This window comes from Rhinolophus sinicus, chromosome 1 (assembly GCF_057876585.1).
Source record: "Rhinolophus sinicus isolate RSI-liver-muscle chromosome 1, RSI-T2T, whole genome shotgun sequence".
NCBI lineage: Eukaryota > Metazoa > Chordata > Mammalia > Chiroptera > Rhinolophidae > Rhinolophus > Rhinolophus sinicus.
In genome coordinates, this window is record NC_142501.1 from 5,586,807 (window position 1) to 5,603,995 (window position 17,189).

General features: G+C 48.8%; 2 protein-coding genes across 31 annotated transcripts in view; one reads left to right on the forward strand and one right to left on the reverse strand.

The window, feature by feature from the left end:
- SMC1B (structural maintenance of chromosomes 1B) overlaps positions 1-8,975 on the forward strand; it is a 57,333-nt gene extending 48,358 nt beyond the window's left edge. Inside the window, exons 20-25 of the mRNA XM_019739238.3 lie at positions 288-444; positions 936-1,090; positions 2,603-2,754; positions 4,681-4,750; positions 7,324-7,434; positions 8,680-8,975. Coding sequence (XP_019594797.3) covers positions 288-444; positions 936-1,090; positions 2,603-2,754; positions 4,681-4,750; positions 7,324-7,434; positions 8,680-8,790 — 756 coding nt within the window. The 3' untranslated portion in view covers positions 8,791-8,975. The remainder of the gene's footprint in view (positions 1-287; positions 445-935; positions 1,091-2,602; positions 2,755-4,680; positions 4,751-7,323; positions 7,435-8,679) is intronic.
- SIRAL2 (SIR2 antiphage like 2) overlaps positions 1-17,189 on the reverse strand; it is a 40,681-nt gene that overhangs the window by 6,569 nt on the left and 16,923 nt on the right. For 12 of the 30 annotated variants that reach the window (XR_016020387.1, XR_016020381.1, XR_016020388.1 and 9 more), the window contains exons 8-12: positions 16,204-16,350; positions 15,864-15,896; positions 15,032-15,109; positions 4,663-4,726; positions 321-404 (exon numbers count right to left, since the gene is read on the reverse strand). Coding sequence is in view for 15 of the 30 variants with exons in the window: in XM_074326552.2 (XP_074182653.1) it covers positions 14,429-14,493; positions 15,032-15,109; positions 15,864-15,896; positions 16,204-16,350 (323 nt within the window). In the remaining 15 variants the exon portion in view is untranslated. Of the gene's footprint in view, positions 1-320; positions 405-2,939; positions 4,727-10,773; positions 11,913-14,290; positions 14,494-15,031; positions 15,110-15,863; positions 15,897-16,203; positions 16,351-17,189 lie in introns of those variants that run through there. The other 18 variants (XM_074326552.2, XM_074326549.2, XM_074326542.2 and 15 more) reach the window with 7 other exon arrangements.

Genomic DNA, 17,189 nt, shown 5'->3' on the forward strand with positions numbered 1-17,189 from the left:
CCGATACATGGTAGAGGATCAATACCTTTTAGTGAATGAGTGAATAAAGGTGATTTATGAATTGTTTTTAGCCAGATTAAGAAACAGGGAGGTTATGCGCATCCCAAGAGAGCGGCATCTGTAACACGAGAGCCAGGACAGAGCGCAGCCGACTGGGAAGCACCAACTGCCCCAGACTCCGAGGGGGCTGTGAGGGAGGGGGTGGGGGGCAGGTCCAGGGCCTGCGCCTGACCCCTCAGCACTTTGATCTAAGGCATGCTCACCACTGCCGTCCTGTCCAATGACAGGCTCTACAGTCCGATAAAGAAATCGAGGCCCACCTTAGACTCCTTCTGCAACAAGTGGCGTCCCAAGAAGAAGTCCTGCTGAAGACCGCGGCCCCCAACCTGAGAGCCCTGGAGAACCTGCAGACCGTCCGAGACAAGTTTCAGGAGTTGACCGATGGTGAGACTGAGCTCACTTGTTAGCAGGGGCACATTTGGGCGCTTGGGTTTCCATTTCTGTACGACTCAGCAGCCCCCCTGGATCGTGCCTTTGTTTTTATTATATGTTTTTCTTTGTTGTCTTATACTACTGTGTACTTTCCATACTGAATCACTGATTGCTTCCTTTTTGAAAAGTGTTCTGCTTTAATTTAAAAACAGATTTATTGGTTATTTTAGAACACATTATATTTTTTCATATCAGCCTAATAGTATCTAATAGAGTTAGATACTCTATTAGAACTTGTCATCATTATTTAAAAATTAGCCCTACCAGAAAAATGACTCAACAACTGTTCATGGAATTAATACTAATTAAGGTATTTTAAATGTAGATTTTACTCAAGACAACCAAACTCAAAATGCAAGTTTAAAAATATTTTATGCTTTAAAGTTGAAATAAGAGAAGCCCTTCAGTGGTTTCTAAAATAAAGTACATTGATTCTCTCTTAGCTTTTGAGGCCAGCAGAAAGGAAGCCAGAATTTGTAGGCAAGAGTTTGAACAGGTGAAAAAGAGGAGATATGATCTTTTCAGCCAGTGTTTTGAGCACATCTCAGTCTCAATTGATCAAATCTACAAGAAGCTCTGCAGAAACAACAGTGCCCAAGTATGTATCGTTCACCCCCAAATATTAGTGGGAACTTTGCATTATTGGCGGCGTTTTTCCTGGTGGGAAATAAATGCCCACGACATCATTTGAGTGACTCACTGATGGGGCGGAGTCAGCCCATGAGCTTGATTATCATCGTGATCTGGTCTGAGGCCCACTCACGCCCCCGGCCAGGCTGGACCAGTCCACGTCTCTCTGGCCCTGTTTCTTCATCTGAGAAACGAGTGGGTCATATCATTGGGTGTCCAAGTTCTTTTTAGTTCTGAAGTTCTGTTGTCTGGTACTAATTTGATTTTGTAGACCTGCCAGTGGGGTGAAGGTAAGGTAAAGTAGAGGATCTTGGGAAATGGTTGGTCTGGGGCCTGGGGAGCTGACCTAAGTAACAAAGGAGAGGGAAAGAACTAAAGGCAGGATTCACCCCCAGCTGTGCCCTCTGCATGTGGTCTCTGTACACACCGCAGCCCATCGGCAGTATCCATAGCACGTCCTGGGGAACAGTGTGGGATTAAGATGTGGATCAGGTCTGATACCTGCTTTTGCTCTGTCCATGGTGTTCTTTGGTTACTGACAGTGATCCCACAGCAGACATTTAGGATTTCAACCAAAAACAATGTGTTTTCAGTAAAGTAAGACTGAGAAAGACTCATTAACTCCTTGAGGGCAGGACACATCACTGTATCTAAGGACATGGCCCATAACAGGTTTCAGTAACCAATGGACCGATGACATTGGTTTACAAATGGACCAATGATAATTGAATGAAGACTAACTTTTAAGACTGCAGCATGTACCGCGTTTCCCCAAAAATAAGACCTAGCCAGACAATCAGCTCTAACCCGTCTTTTAGAGCAAAAATATAAGACCTGGTCTTATATCATATATCATATCATATCATATATCATATTATATTATAAAGACTGGGCCTTACAGTAAAATAAGACCAGGTCTTATATTAATTTTTGCTCTGAAAGACGCACTAGAGCTGATTGTCCGGCTAGGACTCAGGGGTGTCAAAACTTTTTTCAACATTTTTTACCAAGGGCTGTATGTGGTAAAATACACAAACATCCGGGCCGCTCACTCGAGGTGAAGTACGTATTGTCTCACCTGGTTTATTTAAGTAAACTAAATATATTTTTGGAAGTTGCTGCGGGCCAATTAACAATGGATTACAGACAGCAGTTGGCCCGCGGGCCGCAGTTTTGATACCCCTGGGCTAGGTCTTATTTTCAGGGAAACACGGTACTGCTGAGGCTTGAGTGGCAGTCTGGTGGGAAGGCCTGATCCTGTATGGATGTTACAGTGTTTTCCTCTCCACCCCACCCAGACAACCCTGTTGTCGTGATTACATGTGGAGCTAAATACATTCTTTACAGGCATTGGTATTTTCCCATAAAAATGGAGGACAACCTAACCAATAGAATAGTTTGCAGTTAAACTCTTGCAAATCCAAGTTGAAATTCACTAATTGCTTTTTTGATATTGCTAAATAAATAACACGTGTTTCAGGCATTTCTTAGCGCAGAGAACCCAGAAGAGCCTTACTTGGAGGGAATTAGCTACAACTGTGTGGCCCCAGGCAAACGGTTCATGCCGATGGACAACTTGTCAGGGGGAGAAAAGTGTGTGGCAGCACTGGCTCTGCTCTTCGCAGTGCACAGGTAGGTCATGGGGCTCTGGGCTGAGCATCAGGGCAGAGCCCAGGGAGCCGCCTGCGGAGTTCTGTCAGTCACCCGTCTTTAGCTGCATTTAGCATTAGTATGTGATACAGAACAGTTTTCTTTAGCCAGACAGTTCAGTCTATGTTTATGTCTGTAACAACTGAGACAGCAAATCTAAGAGAGAATTCAGTCTTCAACAGATTTTTATTCAATTTCTGTTATTATCAGGACCTACTAATATTTCAGCTTTAGAGAAAAGAAAAAAGAAAAGTAAATATTTGGAAGGGCAAGACGTGACATCAGAATTGCCAAAAAACAATAACAACCAACCCAAATAAAACAAAAATACCCCACCTTGTATATTATTTTCCTAGTCCATATTCAGAGATCTGCTATTTAGTAAAGAATGTTAAGCATTTATTCTGAAAAAAATGTTTAACCTCCTCATTTCTACTGATAATGGTGACACTGTTTGTAAAATAAATGAAGAAAAAGTTAGCTAAAGTTAAGGCAGTTAACGTTCACATTCAGCGCAGAGATGAAGACCTATGCTGTGGAGGATTCTGCCTCTATTTTCATGATCAGGAAGATTGACATACAAGTTGTACAGCTGATTCTTACTAGTCTCAAGAAGGAAAAGGAATGTGTCATTACAGAAAAGAAAAAGAAAGTCCCCTTAATGCAGAGAGATTTGGGGAAAAGCAGGAGCATGGATCTCAACATGAGCCTGTGTTGAGTAAATCTTACCAGAAGAAGACTATTTCTAAGTGTCAGCCCCTCCATTTACTTATTCGGTGGATATTCACTAAATATTTACTGTGTGTCGAGTGCTATTGTAGGCATTGGAGAGAGAGCAGTGATCCAAAAATCCCTGCCCCCAATAGTTCATTCTAGGTGGGGAAGACAGATGATAAATAAGGTATATTAGCAAACAAAGTCTCCAACGTGGAGATTATGAGAAATAGCAAATGCTGTAGAGAAGAAAATGGAAGTGGGAATGGAGATAGTAGCAGGGGAGGGTTGGCTGCATTAACGAGCCATTGGGAGGCCTCACTGAGAAGGGAACATGGAGCAGAGATAGGAAGGGATTCAGGGAGCAGCGATGTGGAAGCTAAGGGAAGAGTGTTAGTGAAGACTGGCAGGTGCAAAGGCCCTGAGGCCAGAGTGCGCCTGGCACCTGCAGAGAATGGATGGTGTGCAACAGTAGCAGGCTGGGGTTAGGAAACTACTGTAGCCATCAAGGTGAAAGATAGTGACGGGCTGGGCCAGGGTGAGGGCAGAGGGTTGAGCAGACAAGCGTGGGGTGTGAGGAAGGAGTCGGATGACTTGGCCTAACCAGCTAGAGTGATGAGCTGCGGTTAACTGGGGTGGAGACCGTGGGAGGGGGTAGGTTTGCAGGGGTAGGTGAGGAGTTTGATTTTGGATGAGTTTGAGCTATTTATTAGACACCCGTGATGTGAATTGTTGAGTAAGCTGTTGGATGTGTGAGGCAAGAGTTCAGGAGAGAAATCAGAACTATCACTGGAAGTGTGGGAGCCATCCACACGTGGTGGTATTTAAGACCAGATGAACTCAACAAGGGGGCTCGTCAGATAGAGGAGTGCCCCCCTCCTGCCGGGCACTGCAGTGTTAAATAGTTAGGAGTTGGCAGATAGGACTGGGAGGGAGCAGTGCGTAAGGCAGGGGGAGTCCACCGGCATCCTTAATACCTGGGAGCAGGTGGGGGCGCCCCAGGTCCCGCCTGCAGAGCTCCTGTGGATGCATTGGCACTGAGCCGTAAGCACTGGGCTTAGCAACACGGAGCCTACTGGTGACCTAGACAAGTGTCCAAAAGGATGTGTGGATTCATCCTGAATACTGTCATCCCTCTCCTCCATCTTGTAAAATGGACAGAAAGTTGTCACTTACTTGTCGTGTTCCCTCTAGTTTTCGGCCGGCTCCATTCTTCGTTTTAGATGAAGTGGATGCGGCCCTGGACAACACAAACATTGGCAAAGTAAGTTTCTCTCCGCTTTCATTTCCAGGAGTGTCTACAATGCAGGGCTCATGTTCTGGTCAGAAGGCAGCTTACCCTGGACAAAATCAGTTCACTTCATAACTGTCGATTAAAAATCAAATCTAAGTGAAATGTCTAAAAACAAGATGATTCAGGGTCATTTTCATTCAAGGTTTAGGGGCCCCTCGGAGTTTGTGGGGAATCAATCCATAGAGTCAAGGGAGGATCACTGTACTGGGTCCAGAGCGTTGCTCCTAGAACTGGCTTCTCTCATCTGATAGATATGGGGATGTCGGGGTCACTGAATGCAGGCCCCGTAGCAGACAGGACCAAATTAGTTGTTTAATAAAGTCCAAAAATAACATCTCTAAATAAAATTCCAAAGGAATGAAGTTCAGAATTCTGCATCCTGCCCCCTCTTTCCATTTATTCAAGTTTATCCAGTTCCTGTACTTGTGTGCAAACCTGTTTTCAGTATTTGAGACAATGCAGGAACTATGGAAGGTTGAACCCTTGAGAGTTCGCTTTACAGTCAGCCCTCCAGATCGGTGCCTAGACATCCAAAGCCACCTGAGGCTGGCGGGCCACACGTCTTGACTGGGAATTTTTGACATGGGATTAGCCACAAACACTGCGGGGGCCATCACTGCCCAAGGGAGGGGTGGGTCGGGACTGCAGATTCCCCGGGTCCTGGTCCCACAGCCAGAGAAAATCCAGTTTGGGAGATGGATTAGACTCTGAGTTCTGATTCCAGACAAGTCCACCTCCCAGGACTGACTGGGCTTTGCACTTACAGCTGCTTCCGAAGAAGCTGCTCTCGTCAGGCATGTCTCCGTTAACGAGGGAGTCGGCGTTCTGGCTTTACCTTCGTCTCGTGTGAGCTTGGTGGAGAGTTCTGCCTCCGAGAGCTGTAGGCACTCTTGGGTGCCACCGGCGGGTTCGGAGTCGCTAACGCTGACCTCCCTGATTTCTTACTCTGTTGACTTTCACGTGAAATGCTGGGGACTCAGGGGACTTGTAGGGGCTGCAGTCTGAGGTCCCTTCTAATGGCATGAGTGTCACCTCCCAGCACTCCCAAGTTGTATCTCTAGGAGACTGCTTCTGGACTTGCCACAGTGTGCCGAAGAACAGTACAGAAAACAAACCAGTCCCCAGCCCCCTGAACGCTGAGACGTCAGGCAGGAGCCACATTCTGTGACCTGCCAGACGTGAGGGTAACTGGGGGAAGAAGAACGGGAACAAAAGGACACCTTGACTTGTCTCTAGAATGCCAGCCAGTCTACACCAGCTGGCTGGACTCAAGGCCGGGCTCATGTGGGAGAAAGCGCCTCTTGGGTTGATTCGGCACTTTGTAGCCTGTGTTCCGTGTGTTGGGGGTGCAGGCGTCTGTCCCGGTGGATGGCCTCTTCTCAGTGGCATATAGGATGTCGTGTCTTCTAGCACAATGGAGATGTTTGTGTAGTGGCATCTCGGGGTCCTCAGTCTCAGTTAAGGCCCGTTTGTCATAGGGCACCCACCCATCCTGTGCTTTAAACCTCTCGGTGTCCCATTTGGCTGTGAGCTTTGCGTTCCTGGCACCCCACTGCTTACTGAGTGAGCAGTTGTGTAGGATGAGCCGCTGAAGTAGCTTCCGCACCCTGTGGTGGCCGTGGCGCCCAGCATTGACCAGAGGGCGTGCTCCAAGCCAAGTGCACGCCTTACAGCTCGCGTGCGTCTCTTCTCCTGCTGCTGTGACACGCCGACTCCAGGCCTGCATCAGTGACTGGCTACCGATGCTTCTGGCTGGAGTCCCTGTGTGGGCTCAGCCTCTTAGCCAACAGCAGGTGCCCCCCTCATCATTCAGCTCAGCCGGCGCCTCACTGCCCACCTGAAGCTGCCGCTCTTGCTGCCACAGCTGTGTCCTGAGTACCTGGGTGCAGCCAGGACCGGCGCACAGGCAGACCATCCCAGGGCCCGCAATGCAGGGCGTGGGCAGGCGTCTTGTTAGACTGTGGCTTCAGCATGATTCCCCACACCTTGCCCACATTCCGAACAGTTTGTTCACCAGGACCCATCTCTGTCCAGTCTATCTTGTTCTCACTCTCATTCCTTAGAACTGACCTTCCCGAAGGAACCACTGAGTTCACCTTTCACCAAATGATGGGTTACGGATTATGAGTACGTACATCAGGCCGTACTTCCCCATCTGCAGGCTTTGGGTTGGTAAAATGAGAAGCTGGAGGTTTACACAGCAGCCCTTCTTCACCCCTCATAAAACATCTGTGTGGTCGTTTTTGTTTTATCTTGTTGGAAAAACCACGTATTTACAGGATATTGTAGAGAGAGCTTCGTTCCTAAAAATATTCTGAAGTTTCAGATCATAGATTTAATGAGGCTTATGTTTTTTTACTAACCTCTTATTTTAAAAGCTGAGCTATTTCCATTTCTGCGGTTGTGGTAGATTTACTGAATTACCAGGAAGGCAAGTGCCTTGTCACCTAAGAAGGGCAGACTAAAACATGCAGAATCACGGTCCCCAGAGCCCAGAAACAAGGCCTTTCCTCGTAGGTGAAACGTGTGTTTCTTCCTCCCAGGTATCAAGTTACATCAGAGAGCAGACGCAGGAACAGACTCAGATGATAATCATCTCCCTAAAAGAGGAGCTGTATTCCAAGGCCGATGCCCTGATAGGCATCTACCCAGAGGTAAAGGGGGAGGGGGCCCCGGCAACACCCTCAGGCCCTCGTGGAGTCTGCAGACACTGTTTGATGCAGTTGCTAAATATAGGTTTGAATGATTTTTTAAAATAAGATTTAAAAGGAACTACTCAGATGTTTTTCTATGGCAGTTCACAGAGATTTAGAATATTTTAAGTGAAAAAGCAAATAAAAAATTGTAGAATGTGATAGTTTTGTTTGTAAAATAGTAGTACATATTAACTACTAGTACAGTTAGTACAGCTAACAGAGTAAACTGGTAACATTGTATTTCAGTTTCTGTAATATTTGAATGTTTTAGACAAAAACAAATGCATTGTGGTAGAACTAACAAGGAACCATTTATCTTTCAAAAGTACCAGAAGAAAACAAAAAAATTGATCAGAAGTTCCAAGTTGTATAGTAACTTTCAGACTTTGAACACACCTTTCTTAGGTGGTTCAAAGTGCTTACCTGAGCTAATGGAGTAGAGCAGCTAATTCTAATCATTCAGTTTGGGAACAGTTCGGTTTTACTTCCTGAGTTTTCTTTCAAGCTAAGATAAAAATGGATTTCTCTTGCTGTGCTTACAAAATGTTAGGGGACCACTGTAAATATGAGAAATAAAATTCTCATTGGAAGGGGTGGGGAAAAAGTCCTTTTTCTCTGCACATCTTAGATCTCTGGCTGGAGCCTGTCAGTCTGCCTGGCAGACGGGTTAGGAGAGAAAACAAACAGGAGTCACCAACACGTGCCTGGAGCAGGTGCACAGGGCATAGCAGCAGGAGTAACCCACGCGGGCAGTGCTCTACCACCTTAGGCTGAAGCGAGGGAAAGGGACGGGCTAGGGGCTTCCGGGAGGTGGGGGAGCAAGTAACGGCGGGCAGGTGACTGGGAAAAGTATGGGAAACAAGGTGTGTTCAGTCAGGTTTGCTCTGCAGACTCAAGTAGGTGCCTTCTCCTTTGCGAACCTGTAAGAGCACGGAGGGTGTCATCTTCCACATAAACGTAAATGCCCTTTACGTTTATGAAGGAAAGCTTAGGCCCAGTCTGTTCCTTTTCCTGCATCTAAGGTTCTCAATCGCTCAAAACAGTCCATGTGCCAAAGAGCCATATTGGGGTGGCATATTCTAGTGCCTTTTCCCAGATATACAAAAAAGAGAGCTGATGTAAATGCTTCTTTGGTGGCTATGAGGAGTTTGCTTTTTAAATGCAAATCACTTTACATTTACTAACACCGTTTGCTCATTCCAGCAAGACGACTGCATGTTCAGCCGGGTGTTGACCCTCGACCTTTCTCAGTATCCAGACACTGATGGCCGAGAAAGCAGCAGGAGACAGCGGGAGAGTCCTGTAGGGACCTAGTGTGCCCTGGAGCAGCTGCCAGCCCAGGGCAAACAGGGCAGTCAGGGTCGTCATTGTTTAGTTCTCACGCTGATGTTCAAACAGCCCTGAGTAACCTACTCCTGGAGCGAGCAAGACAGCCTGCTGCCACGTCAGAGAAAGCTTATTACCCGCCAAAGATGCGGCAGCTCAGTTCCGTTAGTGTTCAGGCCCCATCCCCATAGGTAGTTTCTGTGAGTTAGCTTTGAATGACTTTTAAAAAGAAACCAAAGGTACAATTTTGTGCCACAGTTTTAACTTCCATTTTGAAAGCCAGTGAGAAAAACATTTAAATTCTACATCATCATCATGCTGGTCTCACCTTGTCCGTTTAATCTTTAAGGGATACCTCTTGGTTTCTAAGGGTACTAGTTAGAGGGTGTTGCACCTGGGTTTTATGAGAATTTATTTCACAGGCACTGATGTGAATATTAAAATATCAATAAAAAATAAATATTCTAATTTCAAATGTCTCCAATCTACAATTATATAAACAAAATAAAAATTTTAGGTGAAATTGAATTATCTGTTTCAATGCAATCTAAATTTTCCTAAATTTCTGTTAAGGAAATACTGGAGAACACAGGCTTTCCCAGGTAACAACTGACTTCTCCACTTAAATCCATTGTTATAGGTGGGGAAAAAGTTGCAGAATTTTCAACAGTACTGCGTCTCCGTTTCAAAACGGCATAGAACAGCTGAGGTGCTGGTCGTCTTGTTTATGGCCCAAGTGCTAGCCAAGGAGTGGCCTCCGAGTAACGGACTCGCTTCTGAGCTGCACGCTGTGCCCACAAAACAGGTCAAGTCACATGGCCTGCGCCCGCCTCACCTGCGCACGCCATGAACTGTACGTAGCACAAGCCACTATTTGTCCTTCAGTCCTTCTTTAGTACCGGCCATACCGTTTCAATTACTGACATCCTCTGCCTTGACAGACATCAACTTGACACTGAAGTGTCCCCGCGGTGCCACCTGAGCTCAGTGTGGACCCTCATCTACCTGGGCTGTTTCCTCATAGCCTGGGACCCAGACTATGAGCCTTCAGCGCAGTCAGTTTAAGGCGATATACTCATTCCTGAAACCGCCGTGCTGTGCCAAGTCCCAGTGAAAGCCTCAGGACCAGGGCACTGCACCCCCAAAACACACAGGAACCTAATCAAATAATAGCTGGTTTACACACATTAAATGGTTCAGAAATGCCCAAATACCACAGTAAGTATGGCGCAGTTCTCTCAAAAGCACTGAGGTCGCTTGTGAAGTGGGCGTTGGGGGTGATGAAGTGGGCAAGTGGTGGAAGGGGGTGTCCTCGGCCGGGCAGGGCTGGCGTGTGCACGTGGCACATTCCACAGCTCTGCTCCACGGGGTGCAGTCCACTTTCCTGCGGCACCAACGACAGGACAGGTCGGCAACTTCTCTAAAGGTGAGGCAGCCAGGAAGCTAGTATGTAGCCGCCTGCCTAATTATTTAAAATGTAACCACTTAAAAATGTAAGAAACACTAGCTGAGGCAATAACAGCAGGCTTTGTCCCCGCCCCCCCACACACCTGGTGTTTCTCACAAAGCCACACATTAGCAGAGGAGGCATGCTCAAATCATTTCTAATTAGTCAAGCTGGAGTAAATGTGCATTTGAAAACAAACATTCCAGAACGGACTAGATTCCTTCCCTATAGAAAGGAGGCCTCCTTCCGGGAGTCTGACCCTGGGCTTGTCGGGAGCTTTCCAGTTCTGCATCCTGTTCTGTATCATTTTCCACGCCTCGGGCCAACTTTCGGATTCACATATCCATCCCTGAGGGCACTTTTTAAATGTGTCTTAAAAATACAACTTATAATTTGCTTTTTCAAAACTAAACATTCAAGCAATCACTTACTTGACTTCACAACTGAGGAGCAACTCTAAAGTGTCACTAAGTAAATGACATCGCGCCTTGTCATTAACTGAAGAAAAGCTGAGCACACAGAACTGAAGTTAAAATTTTATTGATGACCAGAGTACCAGAAGATTTGTTCCCCATGCTGCAGAAAGAAAAAGGTCTTGAGCAGGCCCCCGGCTTATCCCTCTCCCACACGCCCCAACCTGCCTCCTGTTCTGAACTCTGTCCTTGTGGGAGCGCCAGTGCCCTCAGTGGTGAGTGTCCTATTGCTTGGCAAGGAAGGTCATGTAAAAGGAGGCAACCTCCGAAACGGAAACGGGGCAGAGCCTCTGCCGTATCACAGCAAGCCCCGCACCGCCGAGCGTACCCCAGAAAGCGTGACAGGCGCCGCCCTCCCAAGGTCTACCTGCCTCACTGCAGGTCCCGTCACAGGCCAGGGAGAAGGGCCGAGGGTGGACCTGCGCCTCCAACAGCCTCCAACAGCCTCGAGAAGCTTGGAACTTCCACTCCTAACTAAAGCTTAGAAACTGGTCTGTGCCCACCGGTCATTTGTCAGCCACCAGCCCCGAGATGGACTTGCACACCAGGAACGGCAGTTCTGAAAAGGCCCCTGGTTCCTCATGACTTCCCCTGCTACACCTGCCATTCTCTGGAGCCGCAGGTACCAAGTGTGATTCCATAGGCGCCCTGGGATCCGGCCATTCTTCTGAAACATGGACCGCTCACGAGCAGTCAGCGCCTCGCGTTCCACGCTTCCTTTACTATTTACCAACGTAACAAACATACTTGAAAAGGTTTTCTATAGTAATATATTTCCACGTAAAAATTACAAATTTAGGAGTCTTATTTCTTATTTTCTCTTTGGCAACTACTGTTGCTTGGACAGTCTTCACTCTCCCCCTTTTGTTAGGAAAAACCACCCTGGCAGAGGGCGTGTCACATGGGAGCCGGGACACCGGGTGTCCCCGCCGCCGATTTGGTCCCTGAGGTAGTTGTCACCAGTGCTCACGAAGGCTACCTGCAGTGTGTGCGCTTCACTCCCGAGCGGTGAAAGTCACACAGTGGACTCTCCCCCAGCCTGAGGGCCACACCCCACATGGCTCTTTTGGGGTACACGGCGGTTTACAGGTGAGAGGTCTGAGTGGGTTCTCTGAACACTCCTCATCGTTGGGGTGCGGCACTGGTTACAGAAGGCTGGTTTTAAAGATTTCAAGACCCTCCAGCATCCTCTGTTCAAACAAAAAGAAGAGAATGCCAAAATGTTAAGGTTTAGCTTGAGGGAGTCTCTGCGACAGGATTCCTATTTCAGAATCTTTTATAGCTCCTTGCGCATAATGGCTCTGAAAAGGCCTCCATAATGGAACTAGTAGCCACGGTCCAGAAATGGTTTTGTGAGTCCTAAATACCATCCGGGGACAGGTCAGTTATGACACTAGGTCTGCGAAGATCTGTGGAAATCTCAGCCCATAGATGTGGGTGCTCTCCCCCCTCTTAGTGGAGTGGGAGGGGCAGTTCCAGCACATGTAACAGGAGCCTGCTGACGCGCCGAGGATGATGGTCGGGGTGCGTGCACAGGGGAGCCCGCCACGGTGCCCAGCTCCAGTGGGCAGGGCCGGCAGGCGGCAGCACCAAGATGAACCCTGGTCTCGCCCGCAGGCAGGACGGACAAGCTTTCTGTGAGAAACAGACCAGAGGGCTTTGCCTGCCTGGGGAGAAGCGCGCTGGCTGGGCGCTGGCATCGAAGGGAACCCCGGGGAGCCCCGGGCCGGCTTGCCCACTGCGCCACAGCAAGTCCATGGGCAGTGAGCCCTGCCACCAGCGGGGGACAAAGCTCCCTATTCACAGCCGCTGCGGCACCGAGAAGTCCCCCGGGCCTGCCTTTCTAGGCATCTCAGGCACCGAGGGGCCCCAGACCCCCGATGTGAGGAAAACAAGGCAGGGAAGACGCTAGTGGCCTGAGGAAACCACTCCAAGAACACCAGTCTGCTTTCGTTTCTATTTAGTTACACATGTCCCTACTGGCTGAATTCACAATCCACATATCTGCTCCTCAAAGAGTTTTATCCAAAACGCTATCTATCACCGTGGAAACCTCCCTCTACTGACGTGCACTGAAGTTGTGCAGCATCTGGGGGAGACGATGCGGAGTCCGCGGCCCTCGGAGCTGAGCCGTCCTCCCAAGAGGCTCCCAGCACACGGTCCCTACAGGGAAGCACAAGGCCACAGCCTCCTCTGTTGCCTCCTGCCACCAGTCCTAACTCAGGCCACCACTCACACTGCAAGCAGCTGTTGTGTAAATTGCCTTGTTTATTTTATTTGATCAAGGTTATTTGCATTCAGTACATGTTCCTTGTGGTGTAGAAGGGAAATGTATCAGTTCTGCTCAAACATACCTACTGGGGAATTTAAATGCTAAATAAGTAGGGAACTGTCATGTTAAAGGCTTCCGAGCTCTGAAATTCTTGGTGGATTCTTAGATAAGTGTTTTTTACTGAGCTTTTCTTATAAAGTAACAAAAAGGAGACTGCTATCTGAAAATCCTCCAAACCAGGCTTTTCAGGAATGGAGTCAGGTACCCAGAAAGGCCTCTGGTTTCTCCAGGATGTGAAAACACATCATAGTCATAAAATAACTGATGCCGTGAGAAAGAATAACTCAGAAAACAGGAGCTCCTAGAAATTAATGTTGACACTGTCAAAATAAGCACTTCACCCAAAAGCTTGAATATCATTGTGGGAATCTCCCAGAAACTTTTTGAAAAAATGAAGACAAAATGAAAATTAAGACATCAGAGAAAACAGTAGAGACTAGAAATCAATCAGGAGATCCCAACTGCTGTGAATTCAAGGAAGAGGGAACAGCAAAGACAGAAAGGTATAAATGAGGAAAACATAGATTATTCCAGAACTGGAGTGATGGAAAAGAAAAATAGAGCAACGTATATAAAAAGAATCCACCTAAATACATCCTCATGAGATTTCTAAACATCAAGGAAAAGGAAGACCCTAAAAGCTTCCAGAAAGGAAAGCAATGGGTCACCCACAAACCGCTGAGCTCGGGGTTGACATTAGACCCTCTTCGACAGGAAACCTGAATGTTGAACCCAGTGGAGTTCTGGGAGGAATCACCACCGCGGAGTATGAGGACCCTGCAGACACCTGCAGACATGCCAGTCCCTGGGGAGCTGGACTGGGGGAGCGACCTGAGGACGGCCCGGCAGAATGGTTGTGGGGGTGGGCTGGGGGAAGAAGGGAGACCTGGCAGTAATGTAGGAGAGCAAGGAAGGGGCATCCCGTCCCAGGGTGACAGGCAGGCAGCAGAACAGCAGACGATGTCTCGGGAAAGGAGGGGCAGTGTGACGGAGAGAATGCACAGTGAAAATACTGTGAAACTATGTTTTGGACAACAGGCAAAGAAGACTCTAGAAACTCCTCAAAACATAAAAAGCACAAGTAACACCTATATGCAACAATCAAAAGGGGAGCATAACTAGCGGAATGTGAGGAAAAGAGCACATTTGACCTTGACAGTGAGAACATGACCTGAAACTGGCCCAGAAACCGGGACCCTGGGCCCATGAACACGACACACAGTACGGTAACCAGGAAAGATATTTACATTGTTTTAATCAAATAAATGGTTTTGTTCTCCCACTTTTACAGTCAACCTATAGACACACTGAGGCTAATTTCCTTTCAGTCCAGTAACCATGGAGATCAACATGGACGGTGGCAAGATGGCAGGCCTAAGGACGTAAGATGAGGAAGGGGAGGGAGGTGGGCAGGGGCCTATCACGGCCCAACCTTCGCCCTGGAAGTCAGAGTAATGGGAAATCAGTACCCTGGTTAAAGAACTAGGAAGACTACACTGTCCAAACCAGGGAGGAGCAGGGAGGGGACAGTGACAGGGCTCACCCTCGAGTCCACAGAGACTCTAACTAAATGGTTTAAATACGTCTCATTCAGTCATAGAGGCAACAAGAAATGATTTAAAGTGGTTTTCTCTGGAGACTGTGACGTAAGTCAGGATAAGGGGAGTGACTGAAAAGCGTGGGTGGGTTCCCAACAATGTTCTGTATCTTGAACCGGATGTGATCGCGTGGGTGTATTCACTCTGAGAAAACTCACTGGCCGCCCTACAACCTGGGTGCTTTGTGTATTTCTTTTCAATAACACGTTAACTTACACAGAAAGTTCCAGAAGCGGGTACCTCTGGGCAGTTGGCATGATGTGCGCATCACGCCTTCCACCAAGAGCCAAGGCAGGCAAACAAAGCCCCGTGACGGGACCCGCCCACAAGTCGGGCAGACCTGCCGCAGTCCCCACGCAGGAAGGGCCTAGGCCAGTACCTGACTGTCTGCGCTTCTTGGCAACTTCAGTTCCGTTCTCTTCTAGCTTCCTCTTCGCACAGTCCTGACACGCGTTACCTGAAAGACGAAGACTTCGTAAGGGCTCATCTCCTAGGACCCACCGTCCACGGAGCAGTGTACACACCGGCTCTTACCACAGAGGACGTCTACAGAGCTACAGCTTTTCTCAAAAGAAAAGCAGGGCTCGGGTCACGTTTAAGTGAGGAGGCAACTATAGTAAGTGTATCCTTTCCGTGGAAATGAGGTAGAAGGGAAGTTGCTGAGCTTCACAGTTTGTAATTCCTAAACTGGGTCTGCGGAGCCAATGGGGGAACTGGGCGCTGACCAATGGGCTGACGGCGTGGAGAAAGCTGGTGCCAAGGTCACCCCAGGGGGGACACCGGTGGCTGCGGAGCTTAGGCACAGCGTGTGAATTCAGAAACAGGCAGAACTGGCCAGCAGGGAGAATGTTCACATTTCACACACGTGATCAACAGAAATGGATATGGACGCTCAAGACCTTTGCAATTCAACTTTCTGAAGGATGGGTCACAGTCACCATGTCCCGACCAGATGCTGTAACACAAACAAACCTGTCCTGATTTCCGGGACGCCTGGCCAGTGGGTACAGGTCCCGGTCTGACTACACCGAGCTTCCACGGAGAGCACTTCCAGGCCGTTCCCCGTGGCAGCGACTACCTCTGGGGGAGCTGTTCTAATGCAGGCTAAGGACTTACTGTGAGGACGTGTTTAGGATTTTCCAAGGAGGGGCAGGAAGAGAACGGGTTGAGCGGGCAGGAAACACGCTGATAAAAACCAAGGTCTGCCTTACCCAACAACGTGGTGCTGTCCACTTGATCCGCGTCTGGGGAACAAAGGAAAACAGTCAGGACACCCGACTTCACACACCCTCCCCTCCAGCGGCCGGTGGAGACGGTGGCGAGGCCACTGCCCGCTGGAATGCCGGCTCCAGCACTGTGGAAGCGTGGGCTAGTTAGTGCCCTCTTCTCCACCTCCAGGGCCACGGGCAAGCCCGAGCCGGCCTGGCACACAGGGAGCCTGGAGTGGTCCCCACTGTCACTATTAGGTCTGTCGTCGCCAGATGCCACCCTCTCCAGCCAGGAGAGGCGCCTCACCAATGTAAGTACAAATGTCCTTAAGGACACACTCACTGATGACAAGTCCCAAAGATCTCTCAGGCCCCTGGCAGCTGCCAAGGTCTGGAAAAGGGGCCTCGGCGGGGCCGGGAAGGCACTCAGCGGCACGCTCCAGGAGCCCAAGCTCACGCGGATTTACATGGGGTCCTGGTCCTCCGGGTACTTGTGCGTGTGGAGGCAAGAGAGGGGTGGTTAGGGGCAGAGGGGCTGCAAACAGGCCTGGTGGGGACGCACAATGGTCCACTGCACTCTGCTGCCAGGCCAGGCCCCAGCCCCAGCACTAACTGGGTAAGCGAGTCACCTCGCCGAGCTTGTCTCATCAGCTCCAAAAGCAGCAGTGGGCACTGTGACTACAAATGGAGAAAGGGCAAGACTGTCACACTCAGAGCAGTGTGTGTGACACAGCACGCGGCAGTTGCCTTCTCCTCTTAGTAAGAAACTGACGACTGCCCTTATTACACTTCTGTGCATAGAAACGCAGCTTAAATCGGTCCATTCCACTGATGATGAGCGATTCGGAAAAGGACTAGCGGGGACCACGGCGCTGGCCCACCCTGCGCTCGGCTACCCACGACCTTAGCATTCTCTAGGCTTCAAGTTCACAGCTGGTCACATCCGGCCGCCTGACTGCGCGGCTGACCCAATTCCACGGCGTGGCCGAGTGTCTGGTTTCCCGTTACAACTGAATGACAGTCAATACACTTTTCCAGGCTCGCCGTCATCCATGTTTTATGACACCAAACTCAAACCCGTGACCTTCACTCAGGTCAAGACGACCCGTTTAAGAACTGCTCGGTTATCCTGGTCCTTCCTGGCAGGGGAACACTTCCCCTGGGGAAGGGCCTAGGAGAATTACTTAAAAGGGGCGCTGCACTCAAAGAACAGGGAAAAGATGTGCTTTGGAAAAAGAAGTCTTCCTAAGACCATTTTTGTGCCTCTGCAGTTTTAACTTTTAAAATGCAGTGACAGGATAAAGGTCTGAAGTATCTGCATTTCCCGGG